The 18222-nt window shown below is 39.4% G+C and overlaps 2 protein-coding genes across 2 annotated transcripts in view; both read left to right on the top strand.

The window, feature by feature from the left end:
• The first annotated feature begins 3112 nt into the window (after positions 1–3112).
• Positions 3113–5088, top strand: LOC125292103 (cytochrome c-like). The gene is made up of 3 exons (XM_048239259.1): positions 3113–3254; positions 4157–4330; positions 4428–5088. Exons 2-3 carry the CDS (start codon positions 4162–4164, stop codon positions 4571–4573), a joined length of 315 nt encoding a protein of 104 aa, XP_048095216.1. The 5' UTR covers positions 3113–3254; positions 4157–4161; the 3' UTR covers positions 4574–5088.
• A 6386-nt stretch (positions 5089–11474) lies between these two features.
• pde11a (phosphodiesterase 11a) overlaps positions 11475–18222 on the top strand; it is a 49071-nt gene continuing 42323 nt past the window's right edge. The window contains exons 1-2 of the mRNA XM_048240041.1: positions 11475–12594; positions 13225–13383. Of these exons, the coding sequence (XP_048095998.1) occupies positions 11812–12594; positions 13225–13383 (942 nt within the window). The 5' untranslated portion in view covers positions 11475–11811. The remainder of the gene's footprint in view (positions 12595–13224; positions 13384–18222) is intronic.

The raw sequence follows: 18222 nt of genomic DNA, 5'->3' as shown, positions 1-18222 counted from the left end.
TGATTATACTTTTGACTTCAGCTTTGCTGTATTTAATATTCAACTCTATATCAGACTTCCCTGCTGCTTTCTTTGCACATTTATCTGCTAATTCATTACCTCCTACACCTATATGAGCTGGTACCCATATAAATGTAGTACTAATACCAGACTTAAGCAGATTGTTGGCTAATTGCATTACTTCATATACTATGTCCTGTCTAGACTCAGAGTGACAACGTTTAAGGCTTATTAAAGCTGAGCTAGAGTCTGGCCTTAATCACAGCTTGCTTAGGTCTATTGCTCTCTACCCACAATAAGGCCATCCATATTCCTATAATTTCTGCTGTGTATACAGCTAAATCATCATTGATTCTCTTTCCAGATTCAATGTTTAATTGAGGGATAACATAAGCAACTCCCATTTTCTTATCAGTCTGCTTAGATGCATCAGTATATAAAATGACTGCTTCTTTATATTTGCTTCAAGAAATGTAACTCTGGACCCTGTAATGATCCACTTCAACATCCTTCTTTTCCTCTAATAAGCCCAAGTCTACTGGAACCTCTGACATCAGCCAAGGAGGAACAACAGGATATGCCACTGTAGGGCTTATTTCAAGAGCACTGATTCCCATATTTATTACCTTTTGTTTTATTGTCCAACCAAACTTTTAATAAGGTAACTCTCTCTCTCTTGACACTGCCATAAGACTGATTGACTCATGTGTTTTTCACTATGACCCCTTAGATTTGTCCAATACACAAGAGACAGCTGGTCTCTTCTAAGATAGAGAGGCATCTCTCCCATCTCTACCTGGACTGCTGCCACTGGCGTGGTCTTAATTGCCCCACAGCATAGCTTCAAACCTTGGTTCTGAATTACATCTAGTTTCTTAAGTGATGTTTTTAGCAGCAGACCCATACACTACACACCCATAGTCAAATACAGATCTCATCAGCCCTGTATAAATGGCTTTTAAAGCAGGTCTACTTGCTCCCCATTCAACTCCACGCAGACACCTCATCACATTCAACACTTTCTTGCATTTCTCAATATTTTTTTTGTATATACATTGTCCAAGTTAATCGCTTTGTCAAACCACATTCCTAAATATTTGAAGAATTCCACTCTTTCTAAATCTGCCCCAGATAATTTGATTTTAACATCTTCATTTATTTTCTTCCTAGAGAAGAATAAAGTCTTTGTTTTATCTATTGAGATCCTAAACCCCCATTGAAGGGCCCATTCTTGGACTCTGTTCACTGCCTGTTGCATGTTACCCACCACAAAAAATCTATATTTCTTCCTTTTTTTCCACATTGCTCCATCATCTGCAAACAATGCCACCCCAACTGAATTTTGTATGTCTTTAAAAATATCATCAATCATTATTGAAAAATATAGTGGACTAACAATACTTCCTTGTGGGACACCATTTTCCACACTGTATTGCTCACTTAATTCTCCATTTATTTTAATTTGAATTGTTCTATTAGACAAAACCCTTTAATCCATTGGAACATCCGTCCCTTTATTCCCAATATTTTAACCTTTATCAGTATACCTTCTTTTCCACAACATATCATATGCCTTCTCAATGTCAAAAACACTGCCACTACATTTTCTTTGTTCACTTGAGCCTTCCTTATTGTATCTTCAAGGCATACAATGGGATCCATGGTGCCTCTACCTTTCCTGAATCCACTTTGATAATGACTCATTAATCCTTTCGCTTTCAACCCAATATGTAAGCCTGTCATTAATCATCCTTTCCATAGTTTTTCCCATCTGGGATGTTAATGCAATAGGTCTATAGTTAATTGCTATTTTAGGATCTTTCCCAGGTTTCCTAATAGGAATAATTATAGACTCCTTCCATGTTCTAGGAATACAGCCATCTATCCATACTTTTATTATATAGACTTAACAAAACTTCCTTCCCCTTATCACTTAAGTTCTCCAACATGGAATAGCAGATTTTATCCATCCCTGAGATGACTTACCTAATTTACTTAATGCCTTATTGAGTTCAGATTTAGTAAATAACACATCCAATACCCCTTCTTTTCGCTATCCTCAATGTCAAACACATTGCGATATTTTTCAATTGTAACTTCTCTACCTCTTTTTTTTTCTTGATTTAAATTCCCCTGAGCTGTGCACCTTGGCTAATGTTTTAGCCATAACCTCTGCTTTTTCCTTATTATTGGTGATCGTTCTTTTGCCCCTCAACCAACACTGGGTATCCATATTCCCTTCCATTCCCTTTCATTTTTTTAATCATATTCCAAACTCTCTCCACTGGAGTAGTTCGACCAATAGAGTCACAGAACTTTTTCCAATGATGTTTTTTAGCTTGTCTTATTGTTTTCCTAACTATTGCCTGAGATCTTTTATATTGAACTAAATTCTGAAAATTATGTGTTCTTTTTAACTCTTTAAACGCTCTATTTCTACCTTTAATTGCTTCCTTACATTCTGTAGACCACCATGGCACTATTTTAGTTAACGTCTTAGGCTTAGTTTTTGGGATTGATACTCCTGCTGCAACAATTATTCCACTGCCAATTTCATTACACAATTTCTCAATATCCTGATTTTTATCAATAGATAGTAACAATTCATCACTTACCTCTCTATACTTACCCCAATCTGCTTTTCCTAAAATCCATCTCTCTTCTCTTATGTCATGTTCATTTCTTAATTCCACTCCTATCTGAATTCTAATAGGATAATGATCACTTCCTACTGTGCTTTCCCTAACTACCTCCCAGTCACATCTATCTGCAATGGTTTTTGTGACAATAGTTAGATCTATTGCTGACTCTGTACCCCTTGCCACATCTATTCTAGTCCCAGATCCATCATTCAAACATACTAACTCTTTTGGAGAACTCATTTTACATCACAAGTTCAATATGACTGGCAGAAGAGTTGTTTGCCAACCGCCATTAAAAAGGAAAGAAGAAGACTGGCAGAAGAATTCATGTACTGTAATTGATGCTATGGACTGTCAGTGTCATTACAGAGTATTTTTGTAATCGTTCTCCTTTGAATTCATGAAGAATACTGTAAGTTTCATGCTGCTAAGCGTAGTGGGACTTTATGGGTGTGGAAATGACGTCAAGTTATGAACTCACCTTATGTAGCCCTAGCGTAGCATCGGGATTCATTTTTTACCGGCAAGCACGCGACGTGGACAAGGAAAGGGGACCCTTGGAGCGTACCCAAAGCTGAGCTACAAAGTGATTAAAAAAAAAACTGAGAACAGGTAAGAGAACATGTATCATTAATCAGTCTTTCCAAAACCATTCGCTTGTTTCCCATGTTTGTCCTCTGCACTGGCATTTTTACGTTGGACTCCGGGTGAGTAAAATGCGGTAACGTTAGCTTAGTTGGTGGTTACGTTAATTTAGCCAACGTGTTTAGAAGTAAATGGGAAGTTTGCTGATCAAACGTTCGTCAGATTCTATGTTATGTGCGGTTAGAGACTCCTTATCGCCTTTATGATGGAATACTAACACGGTAACGCTTGGTAACATTAGCTAGGCGCTATGAATAGTGTAACGTTAGGGCTAACGTTAGCTAACACCAAACCATCTTCGTATGGGCTCATAAGTTTTGACATCCGTAACATTAACGTATTGTAGAGCTAATTGAACTAGCGTGGGAGGTTGGCCGGCTGACTTTGTATCTGTAACGCTAGCATGTTTCTGCCAGCCAGGACATGCATGGTTTTCAAAGCATTCCGACCCTGGTACGTAAAGAAGGTCAAACGGGCTATCTTCTAGTTAGCCGATGTTGGATAACCACTGCCGGCAAGTTGCGCAACTCGTAGCGTCAGCCATTCAGATTTATGAACGCATCTGACGTCTAGTCCAGAAACACGGAGCAGGAATAGTTATTCATACTTTGTAGCAAAATACTCCTATTAAGTAGCCTAAGTTAATTATTGCACTTCTCAATTATAGAGGGACCACGAGAGCAAATAATGTTTAGCACTGCTTTAATGTAACTAATAGAGGCCTAGATGGATAGATACTTTATTGATCCCCAAGGGGAAATTCAAGGTTTGAAAGAACATTTCACAGTTTATAACTTGAGCAGCGGTAACATCAGCGTCACCGCATACCTCATACGATTCTCGTTTTCAAATGTTAATGTCTCTTACAGGAAGAATGGGAGACGTTAACAAAGGAAAGAAGGTTTTCGTCCAGAAATGTGCCCAGTGTCACACCGTTGAAAATGGAGGAAAGCACAAAGTCGGGCCCAATCTGTGGGGTCTTTTCGGTCGCAAGACCGGACAAGCGGAAGGTTTCTCCTATACGGATGCCAACAAGGCTAAAGGTGAGTCGTTAACGTAATGGTGCTTGAATACAGTAAATTATGTTAACTTATTTTGAAATGTTTAAATTAACGTATTGGTCTATTTTATGTTGTCCAGGCATCATCTGGGACGAAAGCACTCTCTCTGTTTACTTGGAAAACCCCAAAAAATACATTCCTGGCACAAAGATGATCTTTGCCGGCATCAAGAAGAAGGGCGAACGTGCGGATCTTGTAGCATACCTTAAAAGTGCAACATCATAGGCTGTATTGTTTATTTAGTGTCAATTCTACTATGTTTGTTTCCTTTTTAATGCGGAGGAACATACAATTCTGAAGTGGCCAGGCTTACAACTTCATGGCTCTTACGGTTAACTTTATTTTTCTTTTCTCTTCTCATCATGACACCATGATTGCCAACAGCTGATAGAATTGCATTGGTGTATAGGTCATTGACCATCATGTGACTCCTGCTGTGCCTCATTCTTTTGCCTTGAAGGAGTAAAGTGTATCCCCCTGGTTTAACAGGTGCTCATTGATAAGTTATTTAACTCAGTTTCAGTTGCCTTGTAAATCAGATACATGAATGCAGGAACAATTTCTGTCTTAACCTTCTCTGGTCTTAAATAGTCATAACTTTGTCATGTGTTATTTATGAGTTTTGGATGAGCCAAACCGTTAATTTGTGCCCTCCTGCCTAAGGAATGTTTGTCTTTTTTCCATGCATCAATCACCTTGGTCTTACTCTACAGTATGAAATAAATGATTTTTCAGGAGAATTTGTTTATATTTTTTTTCCTTCCACAATCCACTTAAATACACTGCTCAAAAAATAAACCTGAACACTTGTTCATAGGAGTATAGCATCAAGTCAGTCACACTTGTGGGATATTGATCTGGCCAGTTATGCAACAGAGGTGGTTGTGAATCAGGTTCACCTGCTTTGATGTCAATGAAATTTACTACAGGTGTACTAGAGGCCAACTATGAGATGACCCCCAAAACAGGAATGGTTTTGCAGGTGGTGGCAACTGGTAATTTTTCCATCTTTATCCTTCTTGACTGATTTTTCACTAGTGTTTCATTTGGATAATGTCAGTGTTACTACTGGTCGCATAAGCCAGTATCTGGAGCCTACATAGGTTGCACAGGTAGTTCAACTCCTCCAGAATGGCACACCAATATGTTCCATTGGCAGAAACATTGCTGTCTCCCAGCGTAGTCTCAAGAGCATGGAAGAGATTCCAGGAGACAGGCAGTTGCTCTAGGAGAGCAGGGCAGGGTGGTAGAAGGCCCTTAACCCAGTAGCAGGACCAGTATCTGCTCCTTTATGCAAGGAGGAAAAGTAGAAGCCCTGCTAGAGCCCTACAGAATGACATCCAGCAGGTCACTGGTGTGAATGTCTCTGGCCACACTGTCAGAAACAGACTTCATGAAGGTGGGAAACCTGATGCTGCCTGCAACATCATTCAGCATGACCGGATTGGTGGTGGACCAGTGATGGTCTGGGGAGGCATACCCATGGAGGGATGCACAGACCTCTGTGGGCAGGACAACGGCACCCTCACTGCTCTTAGGTATCGGGATAAAATATTCTGACCCTGTACTGGTGCAGTGGGCCTTGGGTTTCTCCTGGTGCACAACGATGGCAACATGTGGCAAGATTGTGCAGGCAATTCCTGGAGGATAAATGAATTCATACCATTGACTGTCCCCCACACTTCCCTGACTTAAATGCAATAGAACACCTCTCGGACATCATGTTTTGGTCCATCCAACACCCTTTTTTCATTTCGTAACACATTAACCAGTCCATATCAGCATAGATATCCAGCATGATGTATCTGATGTGTTTTCAAAGTGTTCCTTTAATTTTTTTGAGCAGTGTATTAAGGCCTTGTTCGGTGGCGATATAGGTAGCGGGAGGCTATGTCAAGGCAGAGACTCTGAAAAGGGCAGGACCTCTCGTGAAATTTAATAAACCAATCACTTGCAACCAGTTTATTACAGTTAATTACAGTGCATGAAAATGCACTGTTCTGTTATCCGAAGTCTTATTATTGTTATTACAGTGCATGAAAATGCACTGTTCTGTTATCCAAAGTCTTCTTCTTATTCTTCCCACCAAATTTCTGCGTCTAATTCAGCTTTAACCGTTTAACGTAGAAACTTTGTTCAAACTTTGTAATGTAGGTCTTGAAAAGGACACTTGAGGAATGTATTTTTCACTTTTGTAAACTTTATACTTTTTGAGATATTAACAAAAAACAAGCTTATTTTCCCCATAGACTTAGCATTAGCACTATGACATCACAATGGACTAATTAACTTGATTTGCTCCTGTATCAACTTCCAGCTGCTCAACTAGGACCCATCAAAGGGCCAGTTAAACTGATTGCACCTGTATCAACTGCTTTCTGCTTAACTAGGCCAACTCTTTCTGTGTCTCTCCATTCTACAAGGATATAAGGCACATTCCATCCAACTTTCTATCCATTCATCCTCTTCAAACCATCACTCATCCACCCATTAAACTATCCATCAACATCCATTAAACAATCTGCCTATCAACATCCATTCAACTTTCTGTCTATCAACATCCATTACACTATGGTCCACTATCTCTGTCTCCGACTTTAAGCATACAATCTGGCTCTCTTAAGACTACTATTTCCTCTGCCCACAACTGTTTCAAAATAAATGTCCTCACTACAATGATTCACTATTAAATAATTTAACTATTTAAACTACTCAACTATATAACTGTTCAGCCATTTCAACTGTCAGTTGTTATCAACTATGACTCCTGCCAACTGTTTCCAAATAAAAGTTTGTTTGGCATTTTATGTTAATATACAGTATGTTTACATTTTCATGCACTGGTAATTTCCTCGAAATTACATTTTCTAGTTCTTATCTATTTATCTTTTAACTTTCGCCTAACTGCCCATTTTGTGTCTGACTTTGTTCTGACCACCATCTAACAATGCCATTAGGCCTATATATACTCAAAATACCCTGTCAAACTCGCACCCTGAAGTCCCTAAATGTGTTTTGACGCTAGACCGATAACAAATAGATAGATAGATAGATAGATAGATAGATAGATAGATAGATAGATACTTTATTGATCCCCAGGGGAAATTCAAGAAAGTGCCAATGATGTGAGCAGCACACTCCCCTTAATTGCAGTTGTCTAGTGAGAATGTTTTCAGTTCCTGGAGTTATGGTACAAATATTTGATGTAAAGCCTCCAAGTGTTGTCACTGTCTGGGAAGTAACTCCTTTTGGTTTCATAACTGCATTTTGGTCTTCATTTTATGAAGGGTCAATGTAAGTGAATTGTTATTTATAACTAATGGAATTGTTATTTTCCATAACTAATGGAGATAAATGTACAAAATTCCCATAACAACCAGGTAAATCATTCATACTAATTATTAATTGGTCAAAGCTGCCATCTAATGGCAATTGCATGCATTGCTTACTAGTCTTGAAGCCAACCCAAATTTAGCCCCGAATTGAGCATGGCTACTGAAGCTAGAGATCGGCAGCTCTAATGCCACACATGAGTGCCCCACCCCCATTTAAACGATTATAAACATTTTGATAATGTTTATAACTACAAAGAGTACTTTGTCTACTCAAAAAGGAAACATTGCATACCTTTCAGAATAGTATGTTGAATTTGTGAAATTACTTATATATGTAGGCTATATGAACAACCCACACATGATGTAAATGAAGAGTTTAGTTATATCCTCCATTCTAATTCATCTTCATAATTTATTTTTTTACATTTTGTTTTCCAAGTAATTTCAGTAGAACTATAATTGGGTATTATTTGCTTTATTTTTACTCAATCAAAACAACACAACTGCAATTTTATTGATATTACCAGAAATAGAAATGGGCGACACAATTGAACACAATATTTACATCAGCAACCATTCATCCAATGTTCCAAAGGCACATACTGTTTACTAATCTGATATAATTTTAAAAGGCTAACTGAGAAAACATTGAGAACCCTTTTGCAATTCTGTAATCTGAAAATTGCTGCCCTGATTAAAGAAACAATGCAACTGATCTCAAATGGTATTCTATTATATATATATATATATATATATATATATATATATATATATATATATATATATATATATATATATATATATATATATATATATATATATATATATATTCAGTTAAGAAAAAAATATTCATACCCCTAGCAAATATTTATTTAAAGTTGATTTTCTCTTGACTGGTATGTTCTGACCGAAAATGACACTGCCACATGTCAAATGGAATCAAAAAAAGAAGAGTTTTTTTTTTTTTTTTTTTTTATAATTTTTGTGAAAAATGGCGTGTCTAAAATTATTCATACCCTTTTTTAACAATCACTGGAAACATCTTTATTTGCATTCACAGCTCTCAAAATGGTTCATACAATACCTACCAAGCCTCTCCATGTCTCCACAATAATTCTAGACTGCACCTTTTTAACAGCAACCCGGGTTTTGAGGCAGAAACGATTATTTGCCATCACTCTGGCCTCATGCTCACTTTTTTGACGGATTGAGGTCTGGACTATGGCTGGACCACTCTAAAATGTTGATATTGTTCTCTGTTAACCATTTCTTGCCTTGTTTGGCTGTACGTTTTGGATCATTATGATTTAATGGTCAAATGCCGCCTATTGGGGCAGGTCTCTTGGCAGGCTGCCTGATCTTTTCCTCCAAAAATCTTAATGTAGCAGCCCCTTGTTTTAGTGTTACCATTTACTTTGAGAAGTTTACCAGGTCCCATCGTCGGAAAAACACCCAAAACTAATACATTTCTATAGCTATTCTCCACTTTGGCAATGGTGTTTTGGTGGTTGAAAATTTCACCCCATCACAAAATGGATCACTTGGTCATCATGGATGCTTATCATAGTTCACTCTTCTCCAAACATGCACAACTCAGCTTAACTTTTATAAGGGCACACCTGGACAAAGAATTTAGCTTTCGCTGGATTTTTTTTTTACCCAGGCAGGGACATGGCCTGAGATTGTCATAAAAAAAGGAAGCATCAAACTCAAATGACACCATGTCTATTTCAATTGTGGGGGTGAGAAAAGTATTCTTTTGGGTTGTTTTTCAACCAGGAGGACCTGGTGACTTTCTCAAAGTAAACGGTAACACTAAAACAAGAGGCTACATTAAGATTCTGGAGGAAAAGATCAGGCAGTGTGCTGAGAGACCAATTTGACCACTAAACCACACAACGATCCAAAACATACAGTACAGCCAAACAAGGCAAGAAATGGTTAACAGAGAACAATATCAACATTTTAGAGTGGTCCAGCCATAGTCCAGACCTCAATCCATCAAAAAAAGTGAGCACTAGGCCAAAGTGATGGCAAATAATCGTTCCTACCTCAAAACATGGGTTGCTGCTAAAAAGGTGCGGTCTAGAGTCATAGACATGGAGAGGCTTGGTAGGTATTATATGAACCATTTTGAGAGCTGTGAATGCAAATGAAGATGTTTCCAGTGATTGAAAAGGGTATGAATAATATTTTTCATAAAAATGTTAAAAAAGACAAAAACACTTATTTTTGTGATTCCATGCTTCTACCACATTGTCTTACAACCTTTTGTCATATGACAGTGTCATTTTCAGTCAGAACAAACATATTAGTCAAGAGAAAATCAACTTTAAATCAATATTTGCCAGGGGTATGAATAATTTTGTTCTTAGCTGTATATATATATGTATATATATATATATAAATATATATATATATATATATATATATATATAAATATATATATACACACACACACACACACAACTGACTAAATAAACAGAGCATGAGAGAGACATGTCAACAATAAATTCCCCATCATTCCCCACATTGGGCCTATGCGCTGATTTTCCCTGCACAGTGAAAGGGCTCATTTCCAACAAGATTTATACCTACTGCCCACATTCTGACCGCAATCTGAGGATGAAGTATAGACAATTATTGTGTGCACTTAGCCCTATACCACCTTAAACTGTACACCGGGGTGATGGGTGTTTCCTAACCTTTCCAATACTTTCTACACATAAAGTATGTGTATGTGCAGCAGTATGTGTATTGCATGTGCATTAACTTTGTACAGACTACCTGCCTCACCTGTTGTTTCAGAGTAACCAGCCCTGATTTGTATGATCCACCAGAGGCCACTGTGGCCCCATGTTTCAGCAGAGAGTCACCAAAGTGTTTCACTGTTGTTGGCCACACAACACAACAGTGGGTTAGATTACTTTATTGTTATTTTGTGTCAATGTGTGCCAGGTAGCATACTGCCATAAGCCAACTATGTCCAATGTCCATTGTGTTATGGCCTATGAGAAGATAGCCTGTGTCAAATAAAAGGTAATGCCATACTCCACATTTTCATTTTAACATATCCAACACTGACTTCATTCAACAAAAAAATATAATGCGCCTCTGTGAATATTGTGAGATGTCCAAAGCCACCTGATCGTCGATGTCGTATTTTTAGGTATTACAAGCAGTGTCACGCACCAGTGCACTCACGGAGCGCAAATAACCTGAGAGAAAATTACGACGTCTGTCGAAACGTTGCCAAATATGCAATTTTCCCATTTAAAAAGTGTACCATGGCCAATGGATTTGTATCTGCGTGTTTAAATGACTGCTATGCGTGCGTCTATGAACACATTAATAATAATAATAAGAAGAAGAAGAGGAAATACGTTGATTCTACATCCATCCATAAACTGCGTACACAAGGCTGATCCCTGGTCAGGACCGTAGCTTACATCAATCTGCTTTCTGTGTAGGCTTGGATATAATCTAAGAGGCTTCATCATTAATTCAGTTGCGCATGGTACTCATCTGGTAGCCTAGTTATAACCTACATATAATAGCCAACAACAAAGTGGAGGTTAGGCTACACCAGGCTATGCAAAACCAGAAACAACAAACACAGCCATCTCGCCGTGCGCTCAAACAAACCAGTGATTTGATGTAGTTTTGGACAACAACATGAAGACCTGGCAACCCTGCATACAGCAAAAACTATCAATCGCGACCTTCTACGTCACGCAGGTTGCTAGATCAGCTCGCGGGCTCCCCTAGTCTTTGCTGATGATGCTGGCTAGGAGGCGCAGAATTAGAACGTGCACCATACCGAAGTTGGGATTAAATAATATTTCGTCCTCTTAACGTTACGCTTGGGATGTAATCTACAAAGAGGAGTAGCCCGGTAGGATCTTGTTATTTGACTCTTTGGAAGAGCGGATGAATGTATATTTTTTTCCTATTCAAGTAGGATATTGCATTTTATTAGCAGATAACGGTCTACTATTTTGGTCTACTTTTTAAGCAGTGCACCGTGGGCAGCATTTGATACTTGGCTACTCAACATATTGCAACAAAATAAATGAAATTTCCCTGTGGAATCTTTTTGGATAGGTTCATTGCGAACCATAAACAGAAATGGCTATGTCAAGTATGGTGTTTTCTGACGTGGAAAGTTTTCTCGACAAACACCCCGAGTTATTCGAAGACTATCTGAACAGAAAAGGGAAATACAGCATGGTTGAAAAGTGGCTTAAAAATCATCAAGCAAGTAAAACTCCTGCGAATGTCACAACGGAGCCAGAGAAACACATTGCTTGTAAAGATAGCTGGGCCAGCAAAGGAGATGGCTTACACAGGCGAGCTTCGCAAAAAGAGCTTCGAAAAACTTTTGCCAGGTCGAAAGCTATCAATGCCAACAGGACATATGATGAACATTGCAATTCAAGAGCACAGGAACCTTTGACAAGTATGAGGAGACGGGCTTTACTACGAAAAGCCAGTTCCTTACCTCCGACAACCGCTCACATCCTGAGCGCCCTGCTAGAATCACGCGTCAACATCCCTCAGTATCCCTCAACAGCCATAGACTTCAAATATTATCTGAAGGAACATAATGAAAGGGAGTTCTTCCTGGAGTTAGTGAAAGACATATCGAATGACTTGGATTTAACCAGCCTCAGTTACAAAGTCCTTGTATTTGTGTGCATCATGGTCGATGCTGACCGTTGTTCCCTATTCCTGGTTGAGGGCTCAGCGAACAAGAAGACTCTTGTCTCAAAATTCTTTGATGTGCATGCAGGGACCACCGTGTTGCCATCTTTCAATAATTCAGATGAAGTTCAGGTTCCTTGGGGAAAGGGGATTATTGGATATGTTGCAGAACATGGTGAAACCGTGAATATACCAGATGCATATCAGGTGTGTGTGTGTGTGTGTGTGTGTGTGTTGAGATATCTGGTAAATATCTGTCAAATTATTTCCATGACACTATACATTGCTTAGATTTCTCCCTCCCCATATTGTTTTCGCATTAAACATGCATATGCTGCAAACTATGCATCTTTTTATTATTCATACTGTAGTTTCTTACTTAATTAGATTTACACCTGGTTTCCAGATTCAATGTGTTCAATGTGTGTGTTTCAACAATCTGAAAATAGAATAGCTTATGGAGATGCCTCTGGCCTTTTTTGCACAGTCGTTTTTAGCTAGTAGCCCAATTCAAATCTGTGAAGTCTTATAATTGCTCCCAACTTCAGTGCTCCTTGTATTGCAGCCTCCTAGATCAGGTGCAACAGATGTTCTAGCTGATTTCAGCAGGCCTACAGTAGGTGATGGCGGGACATTGGAATGAAATGTAGTTCCTTGGTTATCTGCACGGTCTATAGATTGCAGGCATTCACCAACCAAAACAACTGTTCAAACGCGTAATACAATACAATAGACTATAAGAGGTTAGAACATTGCCCTTCACATCTCTCATTTAGCTGTGACGAGTAAAAATGGATCCAACATAATTGCCCATTTGTCATCTTTATGCTATTGCAGGATCATCGTTTCAGTGATGAGATTGACAAGCTCACTGGATACAAGACCAAGTCACTATTGTGTATGCCCATACAAAACAGCGATGGGGAGATCATTGGTGTGGCTCAGGCTATCAACAAGAGTCCTGGTGGAGCTCTCTTTACAGAGGATGATGAGAAGGTAACCATGGATGCCATTAGATGTTTTGTGTGTTCACTGTCCATGTGCAATATCACCCTATATCAGACATAAATAATTTCCACTGTGTAATGCATTGGTAATCAATACATTGTTTCAGACTATTTCCTTTAAAATCATCCTAGCAATCGTAGTTCCAATACAGTGGTATGACAGTGTACACCACAGTTCCAGTACAGTGGTTTTTGACTTCTGGACAAAATTATTCTTTTCATACACTGATAGTATCTTTGATGTGTCAATAGCTATTAATGAGTCTTTTTGTTTTAACAAATTAATGACTCTTCTCCCAAATTGCAACATTTTCATGATACAGACAATACTTTGAATGCTATTTTCTGTTTGTCATGCTATTTAGACTTATGTCTGTGGCTGACTGAGTGCTGCACATACCCCACACCATGCTGGGATGACAACCATTGGACCATTAAGACTTTGAAGCTTCAGAGTCTGTGACTGCCCATGTGTTTTTTCCCCTGGGTATTAATGTTTACAAGGGAAAATAGCTTTTTCCATGATTTATCTAAATTTATAGTAAGAGGCTCAACCTTCCACTCTTTATTAAAATGAGATATAACCGACTTTTTGTTACTAACTACAAGATTTGACAACCAAATTGACGCAACTCGTTCACAAGAAGGGTGTTTAGAATGGTTAATGATCTGTCACTGCAATATACTTAATAATCACACATTTGTCTGTTCTGTACACCAAAGATGGTCCAGAGATGTAATATGAGCCAACTAACCAAGGATCTTGTCTTATTTCACAACATATCACTCTGATAGCATGACTTGATTGATTACTGTCCACTAATGTTACCAGTTAGCCCAGTTCTACTGTGAGCCATAAATTAACACCTGCTTGCATGAAATAAGGAAGTAATATACCTGTTTGTCCCCATGTAGTAAAACATCAAATACCGCACTTAATCTCCCCATTCCGGGAGTCTGTTTCTTCCTCTGACCACTGCTACCGTGGGTTGTACAGCAGTTCTGTTCCGACAGAGTCAATTTATGTCTGAACAAAGCCGTTTGTGCCAAACATAATAAAAAGTATTGCACATGTTAAATCAAGCAGAAACATAGTGAGGACAGAGAGAGGGTGCTGACCTGTTGTTTTTTTACTCTCTTGCATTGACATGTGTGTGTTAATTAGATATGAATTGTACTGCAGGTAAACTGAATTGGGAGTGGTGTTTTGGCTCATTTGCCTAACTATAGGAATGGTGCTGAGCTGAGCATGTGATTTATTGTTAAAAATATTTATTTCTTTATGAGATATTCTCAAAATAAATTAGCTTCCCTTCAAAGTTGGATTTTTCCTAATTGTTTTCAATTAGATTACAATAAATCACCAACAGATAATTTTTTTATACCGGTTTTTAGTCAACTTTAGCAGAGGTGCCAATAATTCTGGAGGGTACTGTAGGCATTTTAAGTCCATTTTCAACAAGGTGAGAGCAAGGGAGAGAGGGGGAAAGTTGAGGCAGATCTTGTTATATCCACCACAAGGCTCTAGCAGGCCTACAACAAAGTGGAGCTTTTATTATTCACACTTTCTATGCAGGGAATGTGGGAGCCACAAACCCTTTTGTCTGTAGGGTAGAACGCCAACCCCCAACCCACGATCACTAGTGCCTCCACCTCTGCAGCATATGCAACCTTGACGTGTGTATTTCATTTTACCTTTACAACTATTGCTGTGAGGTGACAGATGTTATTCAGGCTAACAGATCACCTTTGAAATCAGCAGGTGACAACAGTGATAAACAAGGCAGTGCGGAGCCTTTTTTCTGCGGGCCCTTTGTGAGGCGGAAGGACAGATTAGCACCTGGCCTATGAAGCGTTGCGTCTTTCACGATTGGGATTGTTTCAGTACGGCAGCCTGTGGCTGCTGTCAGCCTCTGATTACTCAGAGCAAACACTGGAGGGCTGGAAGTGTAAGCACCAGCTCACCTTCACCGCGGCAGCCCTGCACCTCTGCTCTCCAGGCTCCTCTTCATCCAGCCCAGCACCTCCCAGGCGCTTCATCAATCACAGACTTTGGGGAAATCCTCATGTCTATGTTGGTTGTGCGAGGACCAGGGTACCCCCCAAACACACACACCCACCTACAAGTGCACCTTTGGGTGCTCTCTGTCTCATAGCTTTCTGGTGACCATGGCTTACCTGGTGCATTGATGAATAAATACAGAATGGGACCTGATGGCTCACACTGAATTGAGATAGATGGAAGTGGAAAGCCAAACAGTGAGGTTGGGGCTGGCATTGATCTTCCTGTCGGAGCCTGCTGATTCCTAATGAGCTATTATTTGGCACAGTGACTCATTTAGCTCTCCGCTGCGCCATGCCGTGATACGATGCGATGCGTGGGTCTGTAACAAGACGCTGGGCGTCCGTGTTGCTCAGATGTGTCTGACGGAGGGCTGCTGCCAGGGCCAAACATTCAAAGCCCACTGTGAGGCATTTCATCTCCCCTGCTTTGGTCATCTGGGGGGCAAGCAGCTCAAATGGGATGGAGGCAAAGACAAAGTGTGTGTGTGTGTGTGTGTGTGTGTATTCGTTCCTGTGTGTGTGTGTGTGTGTGTGTGTGTGTGTGTGTTAGTGTGTTAGTATGTGTATATGTGTGTGTGTGTGTGTGTGTGTGTGTGTGTGTGTGTTGTGTATATGTGTGTGTGTGTGTGTGTGTGTGTGTGTGTGTGTGTGTGTGTGTGTGTAGTCTCTTAACGAGAGTGCTGAGTGATTCGCAGCGAGTGTTGTCCCCCTCGTGTACGGCGGATGCAAATCAGCATGGCTCAAGCAGCAGTGTGTTTTCATGTGCTGCTCACAGTGAATTAGCATCAGGGTAATGCACAGAGTGGCTACTGCTGAATTAATGATGACATTCTTAACATCTGCTCTTCTCAATGATTATTGTTGGGAGGCTCTTGCGCTGGAGCATTTTTTTCCCCCACTCCGCCAAGTGACGAAGATCTAGCTCTGCTATACCATCTTGTTTAAGAATGCAATGCAATGACCCACTTTCCAGATGATTGTACTTCAGCATCTCTCTCTCTCTCTCTCTCTCTCTCTCTTTCTCTCTTGTAGATGTTCTCTCAGTCTCTCTGTCCTGTGTTTGTCAACTACATGTATATCTTTATTAATTGATAGGTCTGGGTATTTTCAAATGGAATTATTTTTTCTGCTTTTGTTGTGTAGGTCACTGCACACATTAGATAGGCTATTGCATTCTTACATAGTCAGTTTGTGAGGGCACTGTTTTTTTTTTCATGTCCGTTGACTCATTCATCAGTATTCATGAATTTCCTTCATGTGGCATATGCTTCGTCAACAGGCTTCTGTTCTATACCACGAAAAATTATATAATAATGTATTACATACAGCAACAATATTGCTATTCAGTGGTATGCCCAGCCTCAGATTCAAATCAGTATTGTAAACGGCTGTAGTGGTCCTGCTCCTCATAAGAACAGCACATACACAGTATTGAACTGCTGGACAGACTGAGCACATTACTCGCCTCTCCTCTTAAATGCCATGGGCCTCTGAATTACGTTATGTTGACCCCCTACTGGATTAGACATGCATCAGGGGGCCTCTGGAATTGTATAACTCATGAATCATTTTATTTTCCCATTACCTGTTATTGGACAGACAGCCAGTTTCAGACCTACCTATCTACCTAAGCAAATGACTGAAGCGTGTGGCGCGGTTTGCTTTCTCCTCCTCATGCCTGTGCACAGTATACAATGAAATGATAACAGATTCCAATTCTTGTTCTCCAGCGGTAAGAGTAGTGTCATTGTAAATAGCAGTTGCAGCCCTCTGCAGCTCCATGGTATTGATAAACACTGATGCAATCCTCTCTGCTGTATATTTATGAACCGGCAGACACCATTGGACTGAAACACTACAGGTGTAAATGTGCACAAGTTGCCATTTTGTCTGTGAAATTGAGTTGAAGCAATGCCGTAATAACCGCTTTTACTGACAGTCCCGTCTCTCAGTGGAGAGGCTGATGGGTCTGTTTGAAATAGGATTTGCAAATGGCTCCATTCTCCCTCAGCTTATAGTTCCCCTCAGCTTCAACTGACACCGCAGGGTGTAGTACAAGAACTTCATGCCCATAGTCTGCTCCGGCAGCACCATAGGTGCATTTGAGGTCTTATGATAGCTCTGCAGTAGTCCACTCCGGTGACTGCAAAGCGCCCTACAGCCTGCCAGATACAGTGATGTGAAAGTACTGACACGTGCAGATGATGCAGGAAATGGGTTCCTCAACATCTCTATTTTATCGTTCACTATTTTAATCCAATTGATCAGAAGTGGCAGTGGCCCTGTTATGTTGTCAGAAATATTTGAAGATTATCATCTTGTTTTAGTAGTTGACAGCATGGATTTGTTATTTGAAGAAGTACATACTGTAGTTTTCCAAATAGTCAGTTGTTACAGAAAATTAAGTAAACTAGCATCTTTGTTTTATACATTTATAAAATCACAAGCAATAAAAATCACTTTATGAATGTTGTGATCACACAAAGGCGTTTTTTAAATGTGGTGTGGATGCCATAACAGTTGACCTGCATATTTTTCAGTTCTTAAAATGTATATTATTCATGAAAAAAATATAGTGGAATTTGAAGGAATTCTATAGTGGAATTCTTCATGTTACAAATTGATGGAATTTATTGATATTATAAGCGTACTTCATGATGTATTTATATTCATTGCATGTGATTAGGTGTAGAAATAATGGTCTTCACCCGTCTTTCATATTTCAGCATCGATGTCTACTTGTCTACCATAAGGATAGTTTTAA

Source organism: Alosa alosa, chromosome 3 (genome assembly GCF_017589495.1).
Source record: "Alosa alosa isolate M-15738 ecotype Scorff River chromosome 3, AALO_Geno_1.1, whole genome shotgun sequence".
Lineage (NCBI taxonomy): Eukaryota > Metazoa > Chordata > Actinopteri > Clupeiformes > Clupeidae > Alosa > Alosa alosa.
This window is presented reverse-complemented; position numbering and strand designations above follow the sequence as displayed.

Coding starts and splice junctions, on each gene's coding strand:
- LOC125292103 (XM_048239259.1), top strand. CDS start 4,162: ATGGGAGACGTTAACAAAGGAAAGAAGGTTTTCGTCCAGAAATGTGCC. Junction 4,331..4,427: donor GGATGCCAACAAGGCTAAAG/GTGAGTCGTTAA, acceptor TATGTTGTCCAG/GCATCATCTGGGACGAAAGC.